Genomic DNA, 20261 nt, shown 5'->3' on the forward strand with positions numbered 1-20261 from the left:
AAAGTGTAAGAAATCAGCAAGGGCCCGAGATTTCCGCCAGAGGCGTTCGGCGGAGCGGGTACAGGAACGTTGGTAGCGGATATTAGAAGTCAGCCAAGGTTGGGGTTTTGTACGCCTTACAGGGCGGGTCATCAAAGGTGCAAGAGTGTCTAAGGCTAGAGTATTGTTATAAGAAGAAACAGCCTCGTTGACAGACGTGGATGGTGCCACAGTAGAGAGGAGGTTTGAAACATGGGAGGATAGAGATGAAGGGTCAATATCGTGAAGATTCCTAGATAAATTAGATAGGATAGGACGGGACTGGGAGGGAGGAGATTTAAGTGTGAAAGTTATAAGATGGTGATCAGAGGAGGGATGATCAGAGGCAAGGAAACTAGAAGGTGAACAGTTGGAGGAGAAGATGAGATGAAGACAGTGACCATTTTGATGTGGGGGAGGTGGAGCATAGTTGGAGATTAAAGGAGGACGTTAAAGTGAGTAACTTGGAAATATAAGAGTTGGAAGGATCATTAGCAGGAATATTAAAGTCACCAAGGATGAGAGAGGGGGAGGAAGGATCATGGAAGAAGGCAAGCCAGGCGTCAAAGTCACTGAGAAAGGATGAAAGGGACTTATCAGGGGGACGATAAATGACCGCTATTCGAAGAGGCAGAGGAGAGAAAAGGCGGATAGAGTGGACTTCAAAGGAGGAAAAACAGTGAGATTGAGGTGGAAGAAGGGGTTGAAATCTGGAGGAGGGAGAGAGAAGTAGTCCAACACCGCCCCCACAGCCAGCAGGGCGAGGAGTATGTGAAAATAGATAACCGCCATGGCACAGGGCTGCGACTGAAGCAGAGTCATCAGGGCAGAGCCAGGTTTCTGTTATGGCGAGCAGATGGAGGTGACGCGAGATAAAGAGGTCCTGGATATAGGGGAGTTTGTTACAGATAGAGCGGGCATTCCATAGGGCGCAAGAGAAGGGCAGAGAAGAGGAGGGGAGTAGAGGAATAGAGATGAGGTTAGAGAGGTTACGGTGAGATCTGTAGAGTTTGGATAATAGTTGGTGAGGAGGGCCAGGATTGGGATTGATGTCACCAGCTGAGAGTAAAAGAGAGCGGAGGAGAGTAGGAGAGGTGTGGCCATGAAGGCGTCGAAGGCGAGAGGTATTTAGGTGGAATGGGGAAGGCAAAATGGAAGGAAGAAAGATACGGAGATTAAAAGTCAAGAGGGAGGAAGAGGGTAGGAGAGAAGGTGAGGTGATGAAGTCAATGGATGGAAAGTGAGTTCCTGTAGCGAAGAGAGGTAGGGGGTGAGGGAAAAGATTAGGAAGGGACAGAGCTAGGAAGAGAATGTGAATAGGGGCCATAAACGATTAAGGTACTTTAGCAAGTGGAAAAAGATTAGATACAAAGAGAAAAATGCACCTAGAGCAGAGGCCCTGAGTGGATCGGGGTGGACCTGGGTGTCACCCCGGAGAAGGCTGTAAGGATATGCAGATGAGCTGCAAGTCCTCCACAGCACCTGAAAGGCAGCCGGTGGTAGAGGTGGGCACCTCTCAGCTGAGGAAAGGCTTACCAGGGGTTAGGCCGAAGCCAGCATTCCTCCCCCTGAGGGTCGCCTGATCCTAGCCAAAAAGCACCTGGAAACTCTGTGCACTTGGAGAGAAGGCCCTGGGAAGATCGGGGTGGAACTGGAGTCACCCCGGATACAGCTGTGAGGAAATGCAGAAGGGCTGCAAGTCTTCCACAGCACCTGGTGGGAGCGCTGGGCACCTAGAGCGGAGGCCCTGAGTGGATCGGGGTGGACCTGGGTGTCACCCCGGAGAAGGCTGTAAGGATATGCAGATGAGCTGCAAGTCCTCCACAGCACCTGAAAGGCAGCCGGTGGTAGAATCTACTGCAGCTAAACTTTCTGGTTGTACTAGAAGAAAGTTGCAAATCTGGTCCTCTTTAGACCAATATCTCCAATCTTTTATTTAAATTCAATTATTTCGTATTATACTTGTATAGATGATATGGTGATCAGATATTGTACTTGTACCTCAGTATGGTCATATAATGTCTATAATTTTTATTTTCTTCTTTTCTTCTTCTTCTTACTATTTTCCTGCTTTTTTTCTTACTCTTTCTCTACACTCTATTTCTCTTTTCATTTATGGATTCTCTGAATAAGGCTGAGATCTTGTTTTTTCAATTGCATTCTTCCCTGGTTTGGTAATTGTCTTTTGATTACATAAGATTATGTTTTCTCCTCATTTATTGTTAATTCCCTATTATTATGGAATACTAATAAAATTTCTGGAACTGAAAAATCAAGTATCTTTAAAAATGCATTAGCATAAATATAGCTAAACCTTAGAGGTTGTGTTATTTCATCTCACCAGAAAATGTATGGATACAGCTTACTGTAGCTTTGTTGCTCTGGCTACATAACACAAGAGTAAAAGATTTGGTTTGTTATAATGGCAGGAAATGTAGATTCATGCAGTGCTTTTTCTTTTTCAAATTTTCAGGTACTTATATGGCTTCGAAGAGTACTGTAGGTCAGCTAATATTAAATTTCACATGGTGTTACCAGAGAAAGTTTCAAGTAAACCCTATAAAGAGAGCAAAAATGAAAATGGATTGGAAGTGCATCTAAAACATGAGCCACATGTGAAAGACCTAAAGATGGATAAAGATGTAGTATTGGCGAAAGAGCAGCTCATGGAGCAAGAAAGAAGAGAAAATGAGATAAAGACTTCTAGGGTAATATACCTTCTTGTTCATTTTGTCTTTTAAGATATGACACAGAATTATTTGATAATGTACCTGATTTCCAGATGAGCATGTTTTATTCTTGTGTAGATAAGTGGTAGTGGTTAAAGTACTTAAAAAAAAAGTGTCGTTAATCAAATCGAAATAACAGAAAATAAGTTGTATAGTATGGTATAGCAAAATAATCAACTTTCAGCTTCCAAGTGTAATCTTTCAAATTTCTGCCTATAGCGCACATTGGGATTAGGGATGTCTATGTTTATTAAAATTTGTTATACTTCTCTAACCGCCAAGGCAGAGCAGAGTGGTTTACATAAAATTATAACATATACAATTAGGAAAGAGAAAAAAGAATGGCAAACTAATAATAGAAAAGCTATTCAATCATACTTAAAAGGTGAGGTCAGAGAGATGTTAAAGAACACCCCCCCCCCCCCCCCCCCCCCCCAAAAAAAAAAAAAAAAAAAATCCCATGCTGGTGTGTCTGTCACCCCACATCTCCAAAGGCCTGTTTAAAGAGAGAAGTTTTTTAATTAGCCTTAAAAGTGTTCATTGAGAACTTGCTGTGATGAATGGGAAGAGAGTTCCCCATTAACATTCAAGAACAGGAGGTTGTCTTTCACTCGCTTTTAGAGACATTCAAAAACAGGAGGTTGTCTTTCAACCATTTAGACACTTGAAAGAGACAGGTGTTAAGAGATGTGAGAGAGGTAGATGAATTGGAGATACGGCAGAAGATTTGGATATCGTCAGCGTAGCAGTAAGGGTTGCAACTGTGATCCTGAATGATAGTGGGGCAAGAAAGGCATTGATAAGTGCTAAAGTAGAGCCTTGGGAGATTCCAGAATTGAGAAAAGGTAAGACAGGAAGATTGATTGAATGAAAGTTGGAAGGTAAGATAGCTAGAGAACCAGGTAAGAACAGTATTAGAAAGACTAGTTGAGTGGAGGAGTAGAGCGTGGTCTGCCAGATCAAAAGCAGAGGAAAGGTTGAGAGATCAAAGGACAACAAAATGGTGATGGTCAAGAGCAGTCTGGATGGAGGTGTGAAGTGCCAGCAACAACATGTAAGCACTGTGGTTAAGGCAGAACCCAGACTGGAAGAGATTCAGAACATTGGTGTTTTCTACGTCAGAGGTTTTTTAACCCAGTCCTCAAGGTACACCCTGCCAGTCAGGGTTTTCAGGATATCCCCTTTGAATTCAGTAGGGTATCCTGAAAACCCCAGCTGGTTGGGTGTGCCCCAAGGACTGGTTTGAAAACCTCTGCTCTGTATAATGCTCAAGTTGAGTAAGAACTAACTTCTTGAGGATTTGGGAGGGAGGGGGAACAGGAGATTTGAAATTGGGTGAAAATTGGAGGGGTGCAAGGGATCGGGGTTAGATTTCTTCAAAAGCAGACGGATCAAAGCATGTTTCAAACTGATGGGGACTATGCATTGAAAAGGCTGGCCTTAAACAAGGACAGGAGAGGAACAAGGAAAGCTGGCCAGGGGTCAAGAGCAGAGGAAGATAAGTTAAGTGAGGCAATGACTCGGGTCATAGAAGACTCAGTGGGGGGGTTGAAGGAAGACCAAGAGGCTGACGGAAGGGATGAAGGTGGGGGAGATGCATCTGGTAGGGAGGGCAGTGGGGGAGGAGCAGATGTGGACTACCCACAGGGTATGGCTATGTTTGGGCATACACAAATACATCTCTGCCTAAGGAGATGTAAATAACAGGAAAACGAGCTGGCAGCTAAAATTCAAATGTCAGCAGATGTGGAGGAGTGGCCTAGTGGTTAGAGCACCGGTCTTGCAATCCAGAGGTGGCCGGTTCAAACCCCGCTGCTGCTCCTTGTGATCTTGGGCAAGTCACTTAACCCTCTATTTCCTCGGGTACAAACTTAGATTGTGAGCCCTCCTGGGACAGAGAAATATCCAGTGTACCTGAATGTAACTCACCTTGAGCTACTACTGAAAAAGGTGTGAGCAAAATCTAAATAAAAATAAATAAAATGTTCCTGCTCCCCTACCAGATGAATTCAAATGACAGCTCAGTGGATAATAGATAGAAGGGTTATATGAAGAAGAAGGGGAAGCATATAGGAGGGCAGGAATGACAGGACAATAAAAAGAAGGGGAAAGAAAGAAGAGCTGAGTCAGACACACATCCCTGTATTCACTTCACCAGAGCCACACAGTTCCCTCACGCACACACTCAATTCTTCAGTCCTCCCTTCATTCTCAATCTCACCATCCACTTAGTTGACTACAACCCCTTGTCAATCGTAATCCCTCTGCCATTGTTCGAACCCATCACTTAGACAAAGTTTTTAAAAGGATGTGAGAGGGTGGCTTAGTAACACTCATAAATCCTACCCCTCCATACTCTCCCAATTCTAACCCCATCCACTCTCTCTGCTGCTCTGCTATTCCTCATCCACTCACTAATTCATGCCCAGATGAACGAAAGCCCCACTCTGTTCCAAGCAGCGCTCTAAAAATAGCAGTGGAAAAGTGTGGGGCTTTACCGCCCCTATGATCAATGATAATAGCATACAAATTTATTCACACTATTATCTCTGATAATAGGGTAAAGTGCAGGAGGTGCTCAGGCACAATCCTCCTGCACTTGTTTGACAGATTCAGGCTGTCAAAAGCCCAGACCTATCAAACACAGGGGCTGGTGGTCCATGGGACCACCAGACCCCCTGAAACAGGAAGACCCTGGTGGCCTAGTGCCCCCACTGAACCCCCACCCCAAGCCAGTGACAACACAAATTCACGGGGAGCTGCACATCTGGTGGATTTCTAGCCCCCCTCCCCCAATCCCCCTCGCACCCCTCCCCAAAAGCCCTGGTGGGCCGCACACCAACCCCCCCCCCAACCCCTAGCGGTCCTCTTCCCCCCGCCCCGTACCTTTATTGGAGGAGAGAGTAGTACACTCCCTCCTCTTCCAGCGCCGCCTTGAAAATGGCAGCGCCCAACCCAGCCCAGTGCATCCAGGTGGGGCTTCACACCATATAAAGGAAAATGCACTAGGCAGGGATGAGCGCCGCCATTTTAAAGGCGGCGCTGGAAGAGGAGGGAATGTACTCCCTCCTCCAACACTAAAGGTATGGGGGGTGGGGAAGAGGGCTGCTAGACCACCAGGTTGGGGGGGCTTGGTTTGCGGCCCACTGGGCCATCAGGACTTTCTTTTTGGGGATGCGAGGGGGGGGGGGTTAGGGGGCTGGAGATCCACCAGATCTCCAACCCCCCCTGTGAAATTTTGTCAGAGGAGGTCCGCTGGATGTCCAGCCCCCGTGTCGCTGGCTTGGGGTGTGGGGGTCAGGGTTTCTTCTCCTGCGATGGGGAGGTGGTTTATTTTGGGGAATGGGGGGGCCTGCTAGCATGCAAATGCATGCTGGACAGGGTTCACCATACCTCCTCAATGGTCTGCAAACCCTAATGCTAGCTCTGAGCTGTCATAGGTTTTGCTGCAGACAGCAAGCCAATGTTTAGCACGCTGCCTGCTGATCATTGGGGAGGAATATGTTTAGCATGCATTTGCATGCTAGTTGTGGTCAGAGCCTGCGATCACATTGTTTCACATGCTCAGGGGCTCTGATCATGTAGCAAACGCAGGCACTAGTATGGCGCTAGTAGCCTCTAGCACCCGCGTTTGCTTCAGATCCTCAGCCTATCAGTCACAAGCACATAACCCCTCCTGCAAAACACCTTTGTGTCATGGTCAGAAGGTATGCTTCTCACCTTTTTATTATTTTGCTGTCTCTCATTTACTGTAGTTTTTATTCTCCCCATCTCTGCCCTAGTTGTCTCCTTGATTTCACTCTATATGAAACACATTGGGCTTGAATTGAGTCAGCTATACCTTTAAAAGAACTCTGACATTGAGTTATTGTAATTTTAGGTGTATAAGTACTAATTCCTAACCACCATTTATTAGCAAATATTTTAAATATATAGTAGTCAAGTTGGTTGCCTATTAAGTTGCAGCATTCTTGGAATTTCATCATCAAGTAATAATAAAACAGCTTCAGATCTTAATCAAATCCAACACACTTAGGTGTACATGAAGTGATATTATATATATTAAACTTCAAGAAAAATTATTTGATGAAAAATACAATAGCATTTGTTAAGTGAAACTAAAATTCACATTAAAGGATTCAGCAGAATAAGCAAGTGCCAGCCACTTAAGATCAGATTTCGGCAGTAATCTGTTTTGCAATATTTTATAGATGAACCTGTTTTAATTTAGTATAATTAATATTGGTACTTGTAGTCTGTTGTTTCAATCAGAGTGGATCACATAACATGATAAAACAGATTTACAATAAAATCAAAACAAAACATTGAAAGTATATAAACAGACAATAAAATGTGCAATACAGTAAAAATCAAAATCCCACAACATAGTAACGTGGAGGAGCATAATCGAACTGGGCGCCCATCTTTAAGGGCGCCCCAGCGAAGAGGCGGGACATCCTGTATTATCGAAACAAGATGGGTGCCCATCTTTCGTTTTGATAATACGGTCGGGGACGCCCAAATCTCAACATTTAGGTCGACCTTAGAGATGGTTGACCTCAGTTTTTGCCTATAATGGAAACCGAGGACTGCCATCTCAAAAACGTCCAAATCCAAGCCATTTGGTCGTGGGAGGAACCAGCATTCGTAGTGTACTGTCCCCTCTCCCATGCCAGGACACCAACCAGGCACCCTAGGGGTGGACTTCACAAATTGATCCCAAGTGCATAGCTCCCTTACCTTGGGTGCTGAGCCCCCCCAAAACCCACTACCCACAACTGTACAACACTACCATAGCCCTTAAAGGGTAAGGGGGGGCACCTAGATGTGGATACAGTGGGTTTCGGGTGGATTTTGGAGGGCTCCCATTTACCACCACAAGTGTAACAGGTAGGGGGGGATGGGCCTGGGTCCGCCTGCCTGAAGTGCACTGCAGTACCCACTAAAAACTGCTCCAGGGACCTGCATACTGCTGTGATGGAGCTGGGTATGACATTTGAGGCTGGAAAAAATGTTATTTAATAAGTTTTTTTGGGTAGAAGGGGGTTGGTGACCACTGGGGGAGTAAGGGGAGGTGATCCCCGATTCCCTCCGGTGGTCATCTGGTCAGTTCGGGCACCTTTTCGAGGCTTAGTCATGAACTAAAAGGGACCAAGTAAAGTCGGCCAAATGGTCGTCAGGGAAGCCCTTCTTTTTTCCATTATCGGCCAATGACGCCCATCTGTTAACCACGCCCCTGTCCCGCCTTCGGTACACTGTCAACACGCCCCCTTGAACTTTGGTCATCCCTGCGATGGAAAGCAGTTTTGATTATGCCGATTTGGACGCCCCTGAGAGAAGGAACGCCCATCTCCCGATTTGTGTCTGAAGATGGGCGCCCTTCTTTTTCGAAAATGAGCTGGATAGTAACATAATAGATGACGGCAGAAAAAGACCTGCACGGTCCATCCAGTCTGCCTAACAAGATAAACTCATATGTGCTACTTTTTATGTATACCTTACCTTGATTTGTATCTGCCATTTTCAGGGCACAGACCGTAGAAGGCTTACCCAGCACTAGCCCCGCCTCCCACCACAGGCTCTGCCACTCAATCTTGGCTAAGCTTCTGAGGATCCATTCCTTCTGAACAGGATTCCTTTATGTTTATCCCACGCATGTTTGAATTCCGTTACCGTTTTCATCTCCACCACCTCCCGCGGGAGGGCATTCCCAAGTATCCATCTGTCGTGTCCGTCGCTCCTTTCGGCTCCTCCGCCACGGGGGGCGGGAGCCGGCGTCCACCGCGGCAAGGGTGGGCGGTCCGGAGGCCACAGCGGGGAGCCGGGGCCTGCCGCGGTGATGGCTGTTCCGGCCGAGGCCAGAGGCCGGCGATTGCAGCCGCCGGTCTCTTAGTCGCCGGCTGTGGGGGCTATGTTTGCGCCGCTGAAGGAGGCGGCGCCGAGGCGCGATGGCCGGCGTCTTCTTCTCTCCCGGGCGTGAGGGCCCGGAGCTCCGCCTCTGAGGTGCTGGATTGGGAGGCCAGGTTGGTGGTCCCGCCTGGGGGATCAGACAGAGCCAATCAGGAAGGCTCTGTCGATAACCAGGTCCGGATTGGTCGGCTGTACCTACGGGGGAGGGGCGGCTGATGCTGAACAGTATTTAAGGAAAGGGACTGAGCTAGAACATTGCTTCAGGTTCTGTTCCCGAGGCCAGTCTCCGTTGGTTCCTGTGCTCCGTTGTTTTCCTTGTTCTTCCGGTTTTGACTTTTGGACTGTTCCTGCTTTTCCCTGCTAGCCGCCTGCCTCGACCTCTTGCCTGATCTTGACTACGCTGTTAGCTGCCGGCCCTGAACTATTGCCTGTCAGTGGATGTCCTCATTCTCCATCTGCCCTCTGCTCTCCTGGTCCCTGTCCGGGTCAGTTCGGCACCCCGCAGTTCCTGAAGTCCCGTTGACCGCCTGCAGCTGGGGGCTCAACCCTTGGTGAACGGCGGTCGCCGCGGGTGAAGACTTGGGGTTGCACGGCTGTCCTTTGAGGTCCCTCGGGGCCTCGCGGGACCTAAGGGCTCACCTACCTTGCAGATAAGACACCATCACTCTCTCCGTGAAAAAATACTTCCTGACATTTTTCTTGAGTCTGCCCCCCTTCAATCTCATTTCATGTCCTCTAGTTCTACTGCCTTCCCATCTCCGGAAAAGGTTCGTTTGCGGATTAATACCTTTCAAATATTTGAACATCTGTATCATATCACCCCCGTTTCTCCTTTCCTCCAAGGTATACATGTTCAGGTCAGCAAGTCTCTCCTCATACGTCTTGTAACGCAAATCCCATACCATTCTCATAGCTTTTCTTTGCACCGCTTCAATTCTTTTTACATCCTTAGCAAGATACGGCCTCCAAAACTGAACACAATACTCCAGATGGGGCCTCACCAACGACTTATACAAGAGCATTAAAACCTCTTTTCTTCTGCTGGTCACACCTCTCTCTATACAGCCTAGCAACCTTCTAGCTACAGCCACCGCCTTGTCACACTGCTTCATCGCCTTCAGATCCTCAGATACTATCACCCCAAGATCCCTCTCCCCGTCCGTACCTATCAGACTCTCACCGCCTAACACATACATCTCCCGTGGATATCTACTCCCTAAGTGCATCACTTTGCATTTCTTCACATTGAATTTTGATTGCCAAACCTTAGACCATTCTTCCAGCTTCCGCAGATCCTTTTTCATGTTTTCCACTCCCTCCGGGGTGTCCACTGTGTTACAAATCTTAGTATCATCCGCAAAAAGGCAAACTTTACCTTCTAACCCTTCGGCAATGTCACTCACATATATATTGTACAGAATTGGCCCCAGCACCGATCCCTGAGGCACTCCACTACTCGCCTTTGCCTCATCCGAGTAAATTCCATTAACCACCAGCCTCTGGCATCTGTCCGTCAACCAATTCCTAATCCAGTTCACCACTTTGGGTCCTATCTTTAGCCTGTCCAGTTTATTCAAGAGCCTCCTGTGGGGAACCGTGTCAAAAGCTTTGCTGAAATCTAAGTAGATTACGTCTATAGCAAGTCCCTGATTCAATTCTCCAGTCACCCAGTCAAAGAATTCAATGAGATTTGTTTGGCACGATTTATCTTTGGTAAAACCATGTTGTCTGGGATCTTGCAACTTATTGGCTTCCAGGAAATTCACTATCCTTTCCTTCAATATCGCTTCCATTACTTTTCCAATAACCAAAGTGAGGCTTACCGGCCTGTAGTTTCCAGCTTCTTCCCTATCACCACTTTTGTGAAGAGGGACCACATCCGCCGTTCTCCAATCCCATGGAACCTCTCCCGTCTCCCAAGGATTTATTAAACAAATCTCTACGAGGACCCGCCAGAACCTTTCTGTGCTCCCTCAATATCCTGGGGTGGATCCCGTCTGGTCCCACGGCTTTGTCCACCTTTAGCTTTTCAAGTTGTTCATACACACAATCTTCCGTGAATCAGTAATAATCCCCTCTCAAAAACAAACCCCTAAACCTGATTTTACCACTAATAACTACTCAAATTCCATCACTTAAAATATTTCTAAGCATTTTTATCTACTTCATGAATTCCTCGACAAAGGAGTCCAAATATATTTCCAATATTAGGTTTGGTTTCCCTAACCTTTACTGCCTCCCTTTTTCTTTCTTCCCATTTGGTTCCCTGCCACTCTAATTTTACATAGCTTATAGATGAAATGTGATGTAATGAGCAAGAAAAATTAGTTCTCCGAGGAAAAGCAGAACAGATACTACTATTGCTACTTCTTTCTAGACGTATGCAGCACTGTACACAGAGCTTACAATCCAATCAAGACAGACAAACAGGACAAATAAGGGAATTACTCAAAGTGGGAATTATAAAATAGGACCTAGCATCAGCTGCTTTTCCCTCCATGTCAGCACAGGTGCTTACTGCCTCAACAAGTGTACTCAATTCAATAGGACTAATTCAGGCACAGACCCCCATAATTGGTGTGTTCAGTGCTTGGGTCCGGAGCACTGGGCCATACAGCGTAACCTCTGCCTGTGCATGCAGAATCCAACATGAAAAACGTCTTGGTTCTGCATCGGCATCCACATAGAGCATGACGCGGAGGAACCTGCTTTGGCATCAACATTGGGTGCACTGATGCAACATCGAGGCAGTCTGACATCGGACTCTGTACCATGGCCACATAAAGACTCTGTCCTCTTCATTGGTGTTGCACGCATCTAGAGACCTGCAGCATAGAAAATCTAAGATGTATCGCCATCTTTGTCCCTCCAGGCACTGTTTGAACACCTCCCCTGCATCAACAGCCTCAATGCACAGGAAATGTCCATGCTGCAGTGACCGCTCTACAATTAATTTGTCATCGAGAGCCTGCATCCACACCGCTTTCTCAGCTGGTACCAATGCCTTCTCTGCAGGAGGAAATCTGGGCTATGCTCAAGAAGGAGCTTTCAGGGTTACTCCATTTGCAGTCTGTAAAGGCTTTTAAAGGGTGCTTGTGCCAGCCTCAGCCCAGCCCATTGATATTTTGGAGAGAGAGTCATGGGAAAGGTCACACACACCAGCTTGGTGCCAGACATCAGGGGCAACATGAACCTGACCGACCCATGCATTGACATCGGCAGAGGAACCTTCTCCAACCTCAGACTTATCTACCTTGATGTAGAGCCAATGCTGTAGCTGACACACTCTTCCACTTACTTCTATTTCCCAAGAACAGTACTTTGAAGAGTCAGACTTAAGACCTCTCCTGGGAGACTGATCAGGACCTACGGGGAAGAGTGGCCTAATGGTTAGTGCAGTGGGCTTTGATCCTGGCAACCTGGGTTTGATTCCCACTGCATCTCCATGTGACATTGGGCAAGTTGCTTAACTCTCCTTTGCTCCAGGTACAAAAAACTTAGATTCTGAGTCCTCTAGGGACAGAGAAAGAATTTGCATATAATGTGTACAGCACTGCGTACATCTAGTAGCACTATAGAAGTGATTAGTAGTAGTAGGATCTCACAGCTAAGGAGTCCTATGGCATCCCATATGTTCCTTCTCCATTACCTGAGAGACGTAGATCTCCTTCAGAAAGTATATCCTTTCCTGTCTTTGTCCGTGAGATAGCTGAAGCCATACCTTTCAGATTAGAGACAGAGGAAGAACCTTTTTCGGAACTCCTTGAGATTCTAGATTGATTCTCCTCCTAGAAAAGGAATCACTGTTCCACTTCCTACAATTATGAAAAATACTCTAATCAAAAACTGGGAGACTCCACTGGCAGTTCAAGTTGCTTCTGAGAAAATTGATAGATTGTATAGGATATAGAAATGCACTGGACTTGAGAAATCTCAAATACCTCATCATTTCCACTACTACTACTTAACATTTCTAGAGCGCTACTAGGGTTACACAGCGCTGTACAATTTAACAAAGAAGGACGGTCACTGCTCAGATGAGCTTACAATCTGAAGGACAAAATGTCAAGTTGGTGTAGTCTAGATTTCTGAGTATAGGTATGGTGGTTAGGTGCCGAAGGCAACATTGAAGAGGTGGGCTTTGAGCAGTGATTTGAAGATGGGCAGGGAGGGGGCTTGGCGTATGGGCTCAGGGAGTTTGTTCCACGCTTGAGGTGAGGCGAGGCAGAAAGGGCAGATCCTGGAGTTGGCGGTGGGGGAGAAGGGTACTGAAAGGAGGGATTTGTCTAGAGAGCGGAGGTTACGGGTAGGAACGTAAGGGGAGATGAGGGTAGAGAGGTAAGGAGGGGCTGCAGATCGAGTGCATTTGTAGGTTAGTAGGAGAAGCTTGAACTGTATGCGGTACCTGATCGGAAGCCAGTGAAGTGACTTGAGGAGAGGGGTGATATGAGTATATCGGTCCAGGCGGAAGATAAGACGTGCAGCCGAGTTCTGAATGGACTGAAGGGGGGATAGATGGCTAAGTGGGAGGCCAGTGAGGAGTAGGTTGCAGTAGTCAAGGTGAGAGGTAACGAGAGAGTGGATGAGAGTTCGGGTGGTGTGCTCATAGAGGAAAGGGCGGATTTTGCTAATGTTATAGAGGAAGAAGTGACAGGTCTTGGCTATCTGCTGGATATGCGCAGAGAAGGAGAGGGAGGAGTCGAAGATGACACCGAGGTTGCGAGCAGATGAGACGGGGACGATGAGGGTGTTATCAACTGAAATAGAGAGTAGAGGGAGAGGAGAAGTGGGTTTGGGTGGGAAGACAAGAAGTTCGGTCTTAGCCATGTTCAGTTTCAGGTGGCGATTGGATGTCCATGCAGCAATGTCGAATAAGCAGGCCGATACTTTGGCCTGGGTTTCCGCAGTGATGTCTGGTGTGCAGAGATAAAGCTGGGTGTCGTCGGCATAGAGATGGTAGTGGAAGCCATGAGATGAAATCAGGGAGCCCAGGGAAGAGGTGTAGATTGAAAAAAGGAGGGGTCCAAGGACAGATCCCTGGGGGACTCCGACAGAGAGCGGGATAGGGGAGGAGGACGAACCATGAGAGTGTACTCTGAAGGTACAATGGGAGAGATAAGAGGAGAACCAGGAGAGGACAGAGCCCTGGAATCCAAAGGAGGACAGAGTGTCAAGAAGTAAGTTATGATTGACAGTTTCAAAGGTGGCGGATAGGTCGAGGAGGATGAGGATGGAGTAGTGACCTTTGGATTTGGCGAGGAGTAGGTCATTGCAGACTTAGATAGTGTCGTTTCTGTCGAGTGCAGGGGGCGAAAGCCGGATTGAAGCGGATCGAGGATGGCATGAGAGGAGAGAAAATCGAGGCAACGGCTATGGACGGCGCGTTCAAGTATCTTGGAGAGGAAAGGTAGGAGGGAAATGGGGCGGTAGTTGGAGGGACAGGTAGGGTCAAGTGATGGTTTTTTGAGGAGGGGTGTGACTACGGCATGCTTGAAGGTGTCCGGGACAGTTGCAGTGGAAAGAGAGAGGTTAAGGATATGACAGATAGGGGGGGTGATAGTAGGAGAGATGGTGTTAAGTAAGTTGGTGGGGATGGGGTCTGAGGAACAGGTGGTGCATTTCGAGGAGGAGAGAAGATGGGCGGTTTCCTCTTCGGTGATATCAGGAAAAGAGGAGAAGGAGGCCTGGGTTGGTTGGTTGAGGGAGTGGGTAATGGGATGAAGAGGAGGGGAGGGTTTGGTGGTGAATTCAAGGTTGATCTTCTGGACCTTGTCACGGAAGTAGTCAGCCAGTGATTGAGGAGAGAGTGAGGGGGGGTGGGAGTGGAGGGCACTTTGAGGAGGGAATTGAGGGTGGCGAAGAGACGACGAGGGTTAGAGCTGAGGGAATTGGTCAATTGGTTGTAATAGTCCTGTTTGGCGAGGAATAGGGAGGACTGGAAGGAGGATAACATGAATTTGTAGTGAATGAAATCAGTATGGGTGCGAGATTTCCTCCATAGGCGTTAAGCCGATCGGGTGCAGGAGCGAAGGTATCGGGTGCCAGGGGTCAGCCAGGGCTGGGGATTAGTACGCCTTGTGGGGCGGGAGACAGATGGTGCAAGGGTGTCTAGAGCAGAGGAGAGAGTGGCATTGTAAGTGGAGACAGCCTTGTCGACAGACTCTGAGGACATGATGGAAGGGAGGCAATCATAGATAATAGAGGATAAGGTGGGGGGGGTCAACAGCCAGGAGATTCCTGGAAGTGGTGGTTAGAGTTGGGCGGGACTGAGGGGGAGGGTGATGAAGTGTGAATGTGATCAGGTGATGGTCAGAGATAGGAAGAACTGATGTACAGAAATTGGAGGGTGAGCAGGTAGAAGAGAGAACGAGATCAAGACAGTGACCAGATTGGTGAGTAGGGGTGGTGGTGGAGCTCACCTGGAGGTTGAAGGAGGAGGTTAGAGTGAGGAATTGAGAAGCGTATGAGTTGGATGGGTTATCAGTGTGTATGTTGAAGTCACCAAGAATGAGGGATGGGGATGAGGGCTCAAGAAAAACGGAGAGCCAGGCATTGAAGTCGGTAAGGAAGGAAGGGAGGGACTTATCAGGGGGGCGGTAAATGACTGCAACTCTTAGTGGCAGCGAGTTGAATAGACGGATGGAGTGAACTTCAAAGGATGAGAAGCAGTGAGACTGAGGTAGGTGGAGAGGTTGAAAACTGCAGAAGGGCGAAAGTAGTAGCTCGACACCACCACCGCGGCCAGCTGGGCGGGGCGAATGGGAGAAGAGAGAGCCTCCATGGCATAGGGCAGCGATTGAGGCTGAGTCGTCAGGGGTGAGCCAGGTTTCAGTTAGGGCAAGCAGATGAAGGGAATGGGAGGAGATCGTGGGTGAAGGGAAGTTTGTTGCAGACTGAGTGGGCGTTCCACAGGGTGCATGAGAAGGGGAGGGAGGAGGGGAATGGAGATGAGATTGGAGATATTGCGGGAACGTTTGCATAGATGAGGCGAGGACAGGTGTGGGGGACCTGGGTTGGGATTGATGTCTCCCGCGGATAGCAGGAGAAGGAGTAAGAGAGAGCGGAGAAGGATGGGGGAGCTAGGGCGACGAAGGCGATGAAGACGGGATGCGCATAAGAGGAATGGGGAAGGGTTCATGGCGGCTAGGAAGGAGGAGGAGGTCAGTAGGGATGGTGAGGTGGTGGGGGACAGGGGTAGGTAGGGTATTGCAGTGGTGAGTGGGACGGGAGAGGACATGGCTGGGCAGTGAGTTCGTGTGGGGAAAAGATTAGGGAGGGATAGGGCAAGGAATAGAATGTGAGTAGGGGCCATAAGTGATAACTGAGGTGTTTACGGGCAGGTAGCTGGACTGGGAGACAGTAAGGTTGAGGTGAGCAGTCGGGGAGGAGAGTGATGAACTGGCAGGAAGATGGACTGGGAGACAGGCAGGCAGGTGAGCAGTTGGGCAGGAGAGTGATGAGCTGGTAGGAAGATGGACAGGAGAGTGATGAGCTGGTAGGGAGATGGACTGGGGCAGGCAGGTTCCAGGGTGGGCAGAAATGCACTGGACTTGAGAAATCTCAAATACCTCATCATTTCCTAGTTGTGGAATCTGCATTAAAATGCAATCACAGTGCGAGATCTCATTCTTTTGCTTCTCCAGGCAGAGAAGCTAGAACGTTGGACTTTTTTGGTAGAAAAACATTTCAGGCTTCAATGCTAACCAATCGCATATTAGATTATCAACTCAAGACCAGTGGGGATTCCGGTGGAGGAGTGCAGGCACTGGACTAGTCACATGCAGGCTCGAGTGATATTTGAGAGAGGGGCCTTACTATCTTCAAAATGGTGGCCCTGTCGTGGGTCATGGCTGGTGGTCTGTGCCCAAACGGTTAGGTCCCGCCCCTTCCGGAGCCACTGTGGACCATGGCACTCTGCTGCACTCCTAATGGAGAAGCAAAAAGGTGGAGGGAAGAGGAAGTTACCATTGCCAGTGGTGGTAAAGGGACCTATGGACCTGCACATACAGATAGTGTCAACTGTCAACTGCCACCACCGCTACCAGTGTGAGTACTCATAAGAACTTAAGAAAAGCTATACTGAGTCAGGTCAATAGTCCACCTAGCTCAGTATCCTCTTTGGGATTCTGGCAGAAACCCAAATAGTGGCAACATTCCATGCTACCAATCCCAGGGCAAGCAGTAGCTTCCCCATGTCTGTCTCAACAGCAGACTGTGCACTTTTCCTCCAGGAACTTGTCCAAACCTTTTTTTAAACCCAGATGCACTAACTGCTGTTACTACATCCTCTGGAGAGCTTAACTATTCATTGAGTGAAAAAATATTTCCTCCTATTTGTTTTAAAAGTATTTCCATGTAACTTCAATGAGTGTCCCCTAGTTTTTGTACATTTGTAAGTAGTAAAAATTCAGTTCACTTCTACTTGTTCTTCACCACTCAGGATTTTGTGGACATCGATCATTTCTCCCCTTCATCTGTCTCATTTCCAAGCTGAAGAGCCCTAACCTCTTTAACTTTTCCTCCTATGTGAGGAGTTCCATCCCATTTGAACTTCTTTGAACTTCTTCTAATTCCGCTGTATCTTTTTTGAGATACAGCAAACAGAATTGAATGCAATAAAGATGAGGCCACACCATGGAGCGATACAGAGGCATTATAGTATTTTCAGTCTTACCATCCCTTTCCTAATAATTCCTAGCATCCTGTTTGCTTTTTTGGCCGCCACCACACACTGAGCAGATTTCAGCGTGTTATCTACAACGGCATCTAGATCTTTTCCTTGGGTGCTGACCCCCAAGGTGGACCCTAGCATCAGGTAGCTGTGATTGGGATTATTCTTCCAATGTGCATCACTTTTCATTTGTCTGCCATTTGTATGCCCAGTCCAATTTCCTAAAGTCTTCCTGCAATTTTTCACAGTCCACATGTGTTTTAACAACCTTGAATAGTTTTGTGTCATCTGCAACTTTAATCACCTCACTAATTCCGATTTCCAGATCATTTATAAATATGTTAAATAGCACCAGTCCCAATACTGATCCCTGCAGCACTCCACTACTCACCATTGAGAGAAATTACCATTTAACCCTATCCTCTGTTTTTCTATCCAATTACCAATTCCTAATCCCGTCCAGAACATTACCTCCTATCCCATGACTCTTTAATTTTCTCAGGAGTTTCTCATGAGGATCTTTGTCAAAAGCTTTTTGAAAATCTAGATACACTACATCAAGCGGCTCACCTTTATCCACATGTTTATTCACATCGTCAAAGAAATTAAGCAAATAGGTGAGGCAAGACTTCGCTAAACCAATGCTGACTCTGTGCCATTATTTATGTGTTCCGTAATTTTATTCTTTATAGTAGTTTCCACTATTTTACCCAGCACTGACCTCCGGTTTACCGGTCTGTAATTTCCTGGATCACGCCTGGAACCCTTTTAAAAAATCTGTGTTACATTGGCCACCCTCCAATCTTCAGATACTAAGGACGATTTTAATGACAGGTTATATGTTACTGACAGCAGATCAGCAATTGCATGCTTGAGTTCTTTGAGTACCCTTGGATGTATGCCATCTGGCCCTCCCTCTGCTAAAATTTCTCTTTTTCCTGAGGGTCCTACCCCTCCCCTGCAATCAGCCGTTATATCAGAGTTGATTGGTGCTCTTAATAGTGTGAGCACCTTAGCTTATTCTGATCCTTCTTTAGTAGATGCCAGTAAAGAGATTTGTGGGCCATTGGCTAAATTGAAAGGGGTGACTCTTGTTCCTTTTTTAACCACTCTTTGACCGACTCAGTGTCTCCTGCTGTGAAACAAGGTGTTTCTTTAAATGATATATATGAAGTACTGTTTAAGATGGATAAAACTCTTCAAGATACTTTATCACTTTATTGCAAGTTTACTTATGAAACATCTGAAATGTTTAAGGAAAGTGACATGAAGATGGATTCTATGCAGAAGAAATTAGAGAAATTTGGATCATGGGTTGCGTCTTGTCAGGCAGTAGTTGTACTCCATAATGTACAGATGGAAAATTTGGAGAATTCCACGAGGGCTTGTAACTTAGTTTTAAAAAATGTCCTGTTATTCATTACTGTCTCCGTTGGAACTCTTCAAAATGTATATGAAAGAAGTTGTGCAAATTGCTTTAGATATTGCTGATATAAAATCTATATATTATTTGCTTAGAGCTACAAGATTGGTTAATTAGGAGGGCAGATAGTTTATATCTTACAAAATTTCTAGAATCATCAAATGAGGCTATTGAGAAGCTTGCTACCTTATTGGTGTCTTTTCTTTCTATTGACAAAAAGTTAGACATATTGAAAGCTTACTTAAAAAAAAAAAATCTCCCCTTTTATGGACAAATGTTCTAGTCTTTCCAGATGTATCTAGGCCAACACAGTTGCAATGTAAAACTTTCCTCCAGTTTCAGGCCAAGGTTTTGGCCACTGATGGCAATTTCTTTTTAAAATTTTCTTGCAAGCACCTAGTTACTTATGAAAACAAATCGTATATATTTTTGGATATCCTTCTCATCTAGAATGGTTCCTATCCTCTAAAGTGGTTATATCTGAGAAATAATTTAATTGCTATTGTATTGATTATTTAGGGTATATATTTTCTTTCCAGGTCTGCATTGGAAGTGATTCATTTTCTTATTTGATTACTTATTAAGAACTTCAACTGGGAGTCAAGATGTGGGTTCTTGTTTTCTCTTGTAAATTTTGTTTATTGCTTATGTATTTCCTATATTTTTATGGATTTAAGTTCAATAAATGCAATTTAAAAAAATCAAAATAAATGATCAATTTTATTCCACAATTTACGTAAAATCTGTAATACAGGATACCCTCTCATTTGCAGAATTCCTTCAACCTGAGAAGGCTGATGAGTTCCATAAACTTAACAGGAAACTTCTTGATTGTTGTAAATATCTAGCCTTTGATGTCTGTTCGCACATTACCACCTTAGGAATAGCAATGCAGTATTTTTCCTGACTCATGGTCTCTGACTTAGAATCTTCTGTCCGGGAACATCTACCAGATGTCCCTTGTGGAGATAATTTGTTTGGTGACAGTAGAGGAAGTGGCCGATCTAATTAAAAAAAGCATACAGATACTATAAAAGCTCTATCCAGGCCACAAACTTCTACTACCGCTTCTTCTAGAAAATATGCAGGAGGATTTCGACACTACAATTACTATATGTCTAAGCATCGTTACACTCCTACTCCTCTGCCTCAAGGACTTTGCCCCATCACTCTCATCTGAGGCAGCAGTTGGGTCAAAAATCTCAGACTCTTTCTCAGTCTAAACAACAACCCAGTTTTTATCTCCTTCCTAGAAAGCATTGCCACCATCCAGTTGTCTGTGTCAAGCAACCTAGTGGTAGATGGATGGCTCATCCTCTATCATGAGAGGTGACCTCTTATAACCTCCGACCGTTGGGTGTTACGTATCATACAACACTGTTGTGTTCTGTGTTGGGAAAATTTTCTCCCGACTGTACACCAAGAGAGTCTCGTTTCAACTCCAGATGACACTACATTGAGAGGAGCTCTCAGCCCTCCTCCGGCAGAATGAAAAACCAGTTCCTTCACA

General features: G+C 46.3%; 1 protein-coding gene across 2 annotated transcripts in view; it reads left to right on the forward strand.

Annotated features, from left to right (window-relative positions):
• The window catches only part of ARID4B (AT-rich interaction domain 4B), a 1313885-nt gene that overhangs the window by 925995 nt on the left and 367629 nt on the right, over positions 1-20261 (forward strand). For both annotated transcript variants that reach the window (XM_030198147.1, XM_030198148.1), the window contains exon 15: positions 2492-2726. In XM_030198147.1, the coding sequence (XP_030054007.1) occupies positions 2492-2726 (235 nt within the window). The remainder of the gene's footprint in view (positions 1-2491; positions 2727-20261) is intronic.

The sequence above is a fragment of the Microcaecilia unicolor genome, chromosome 3 (assembly GCF_901765095.1).
Source record: "Microcaecilia unicolor chromosome 3, aMicUni1.1, whole genome shotgun sequence".
Lineage (NCBI taxonomy): Eukaryota > Metazoa > Chordata > Amphibia > Gymnophiona > Siphonopidae > Microcaecilia > Microcaecilia unicolor.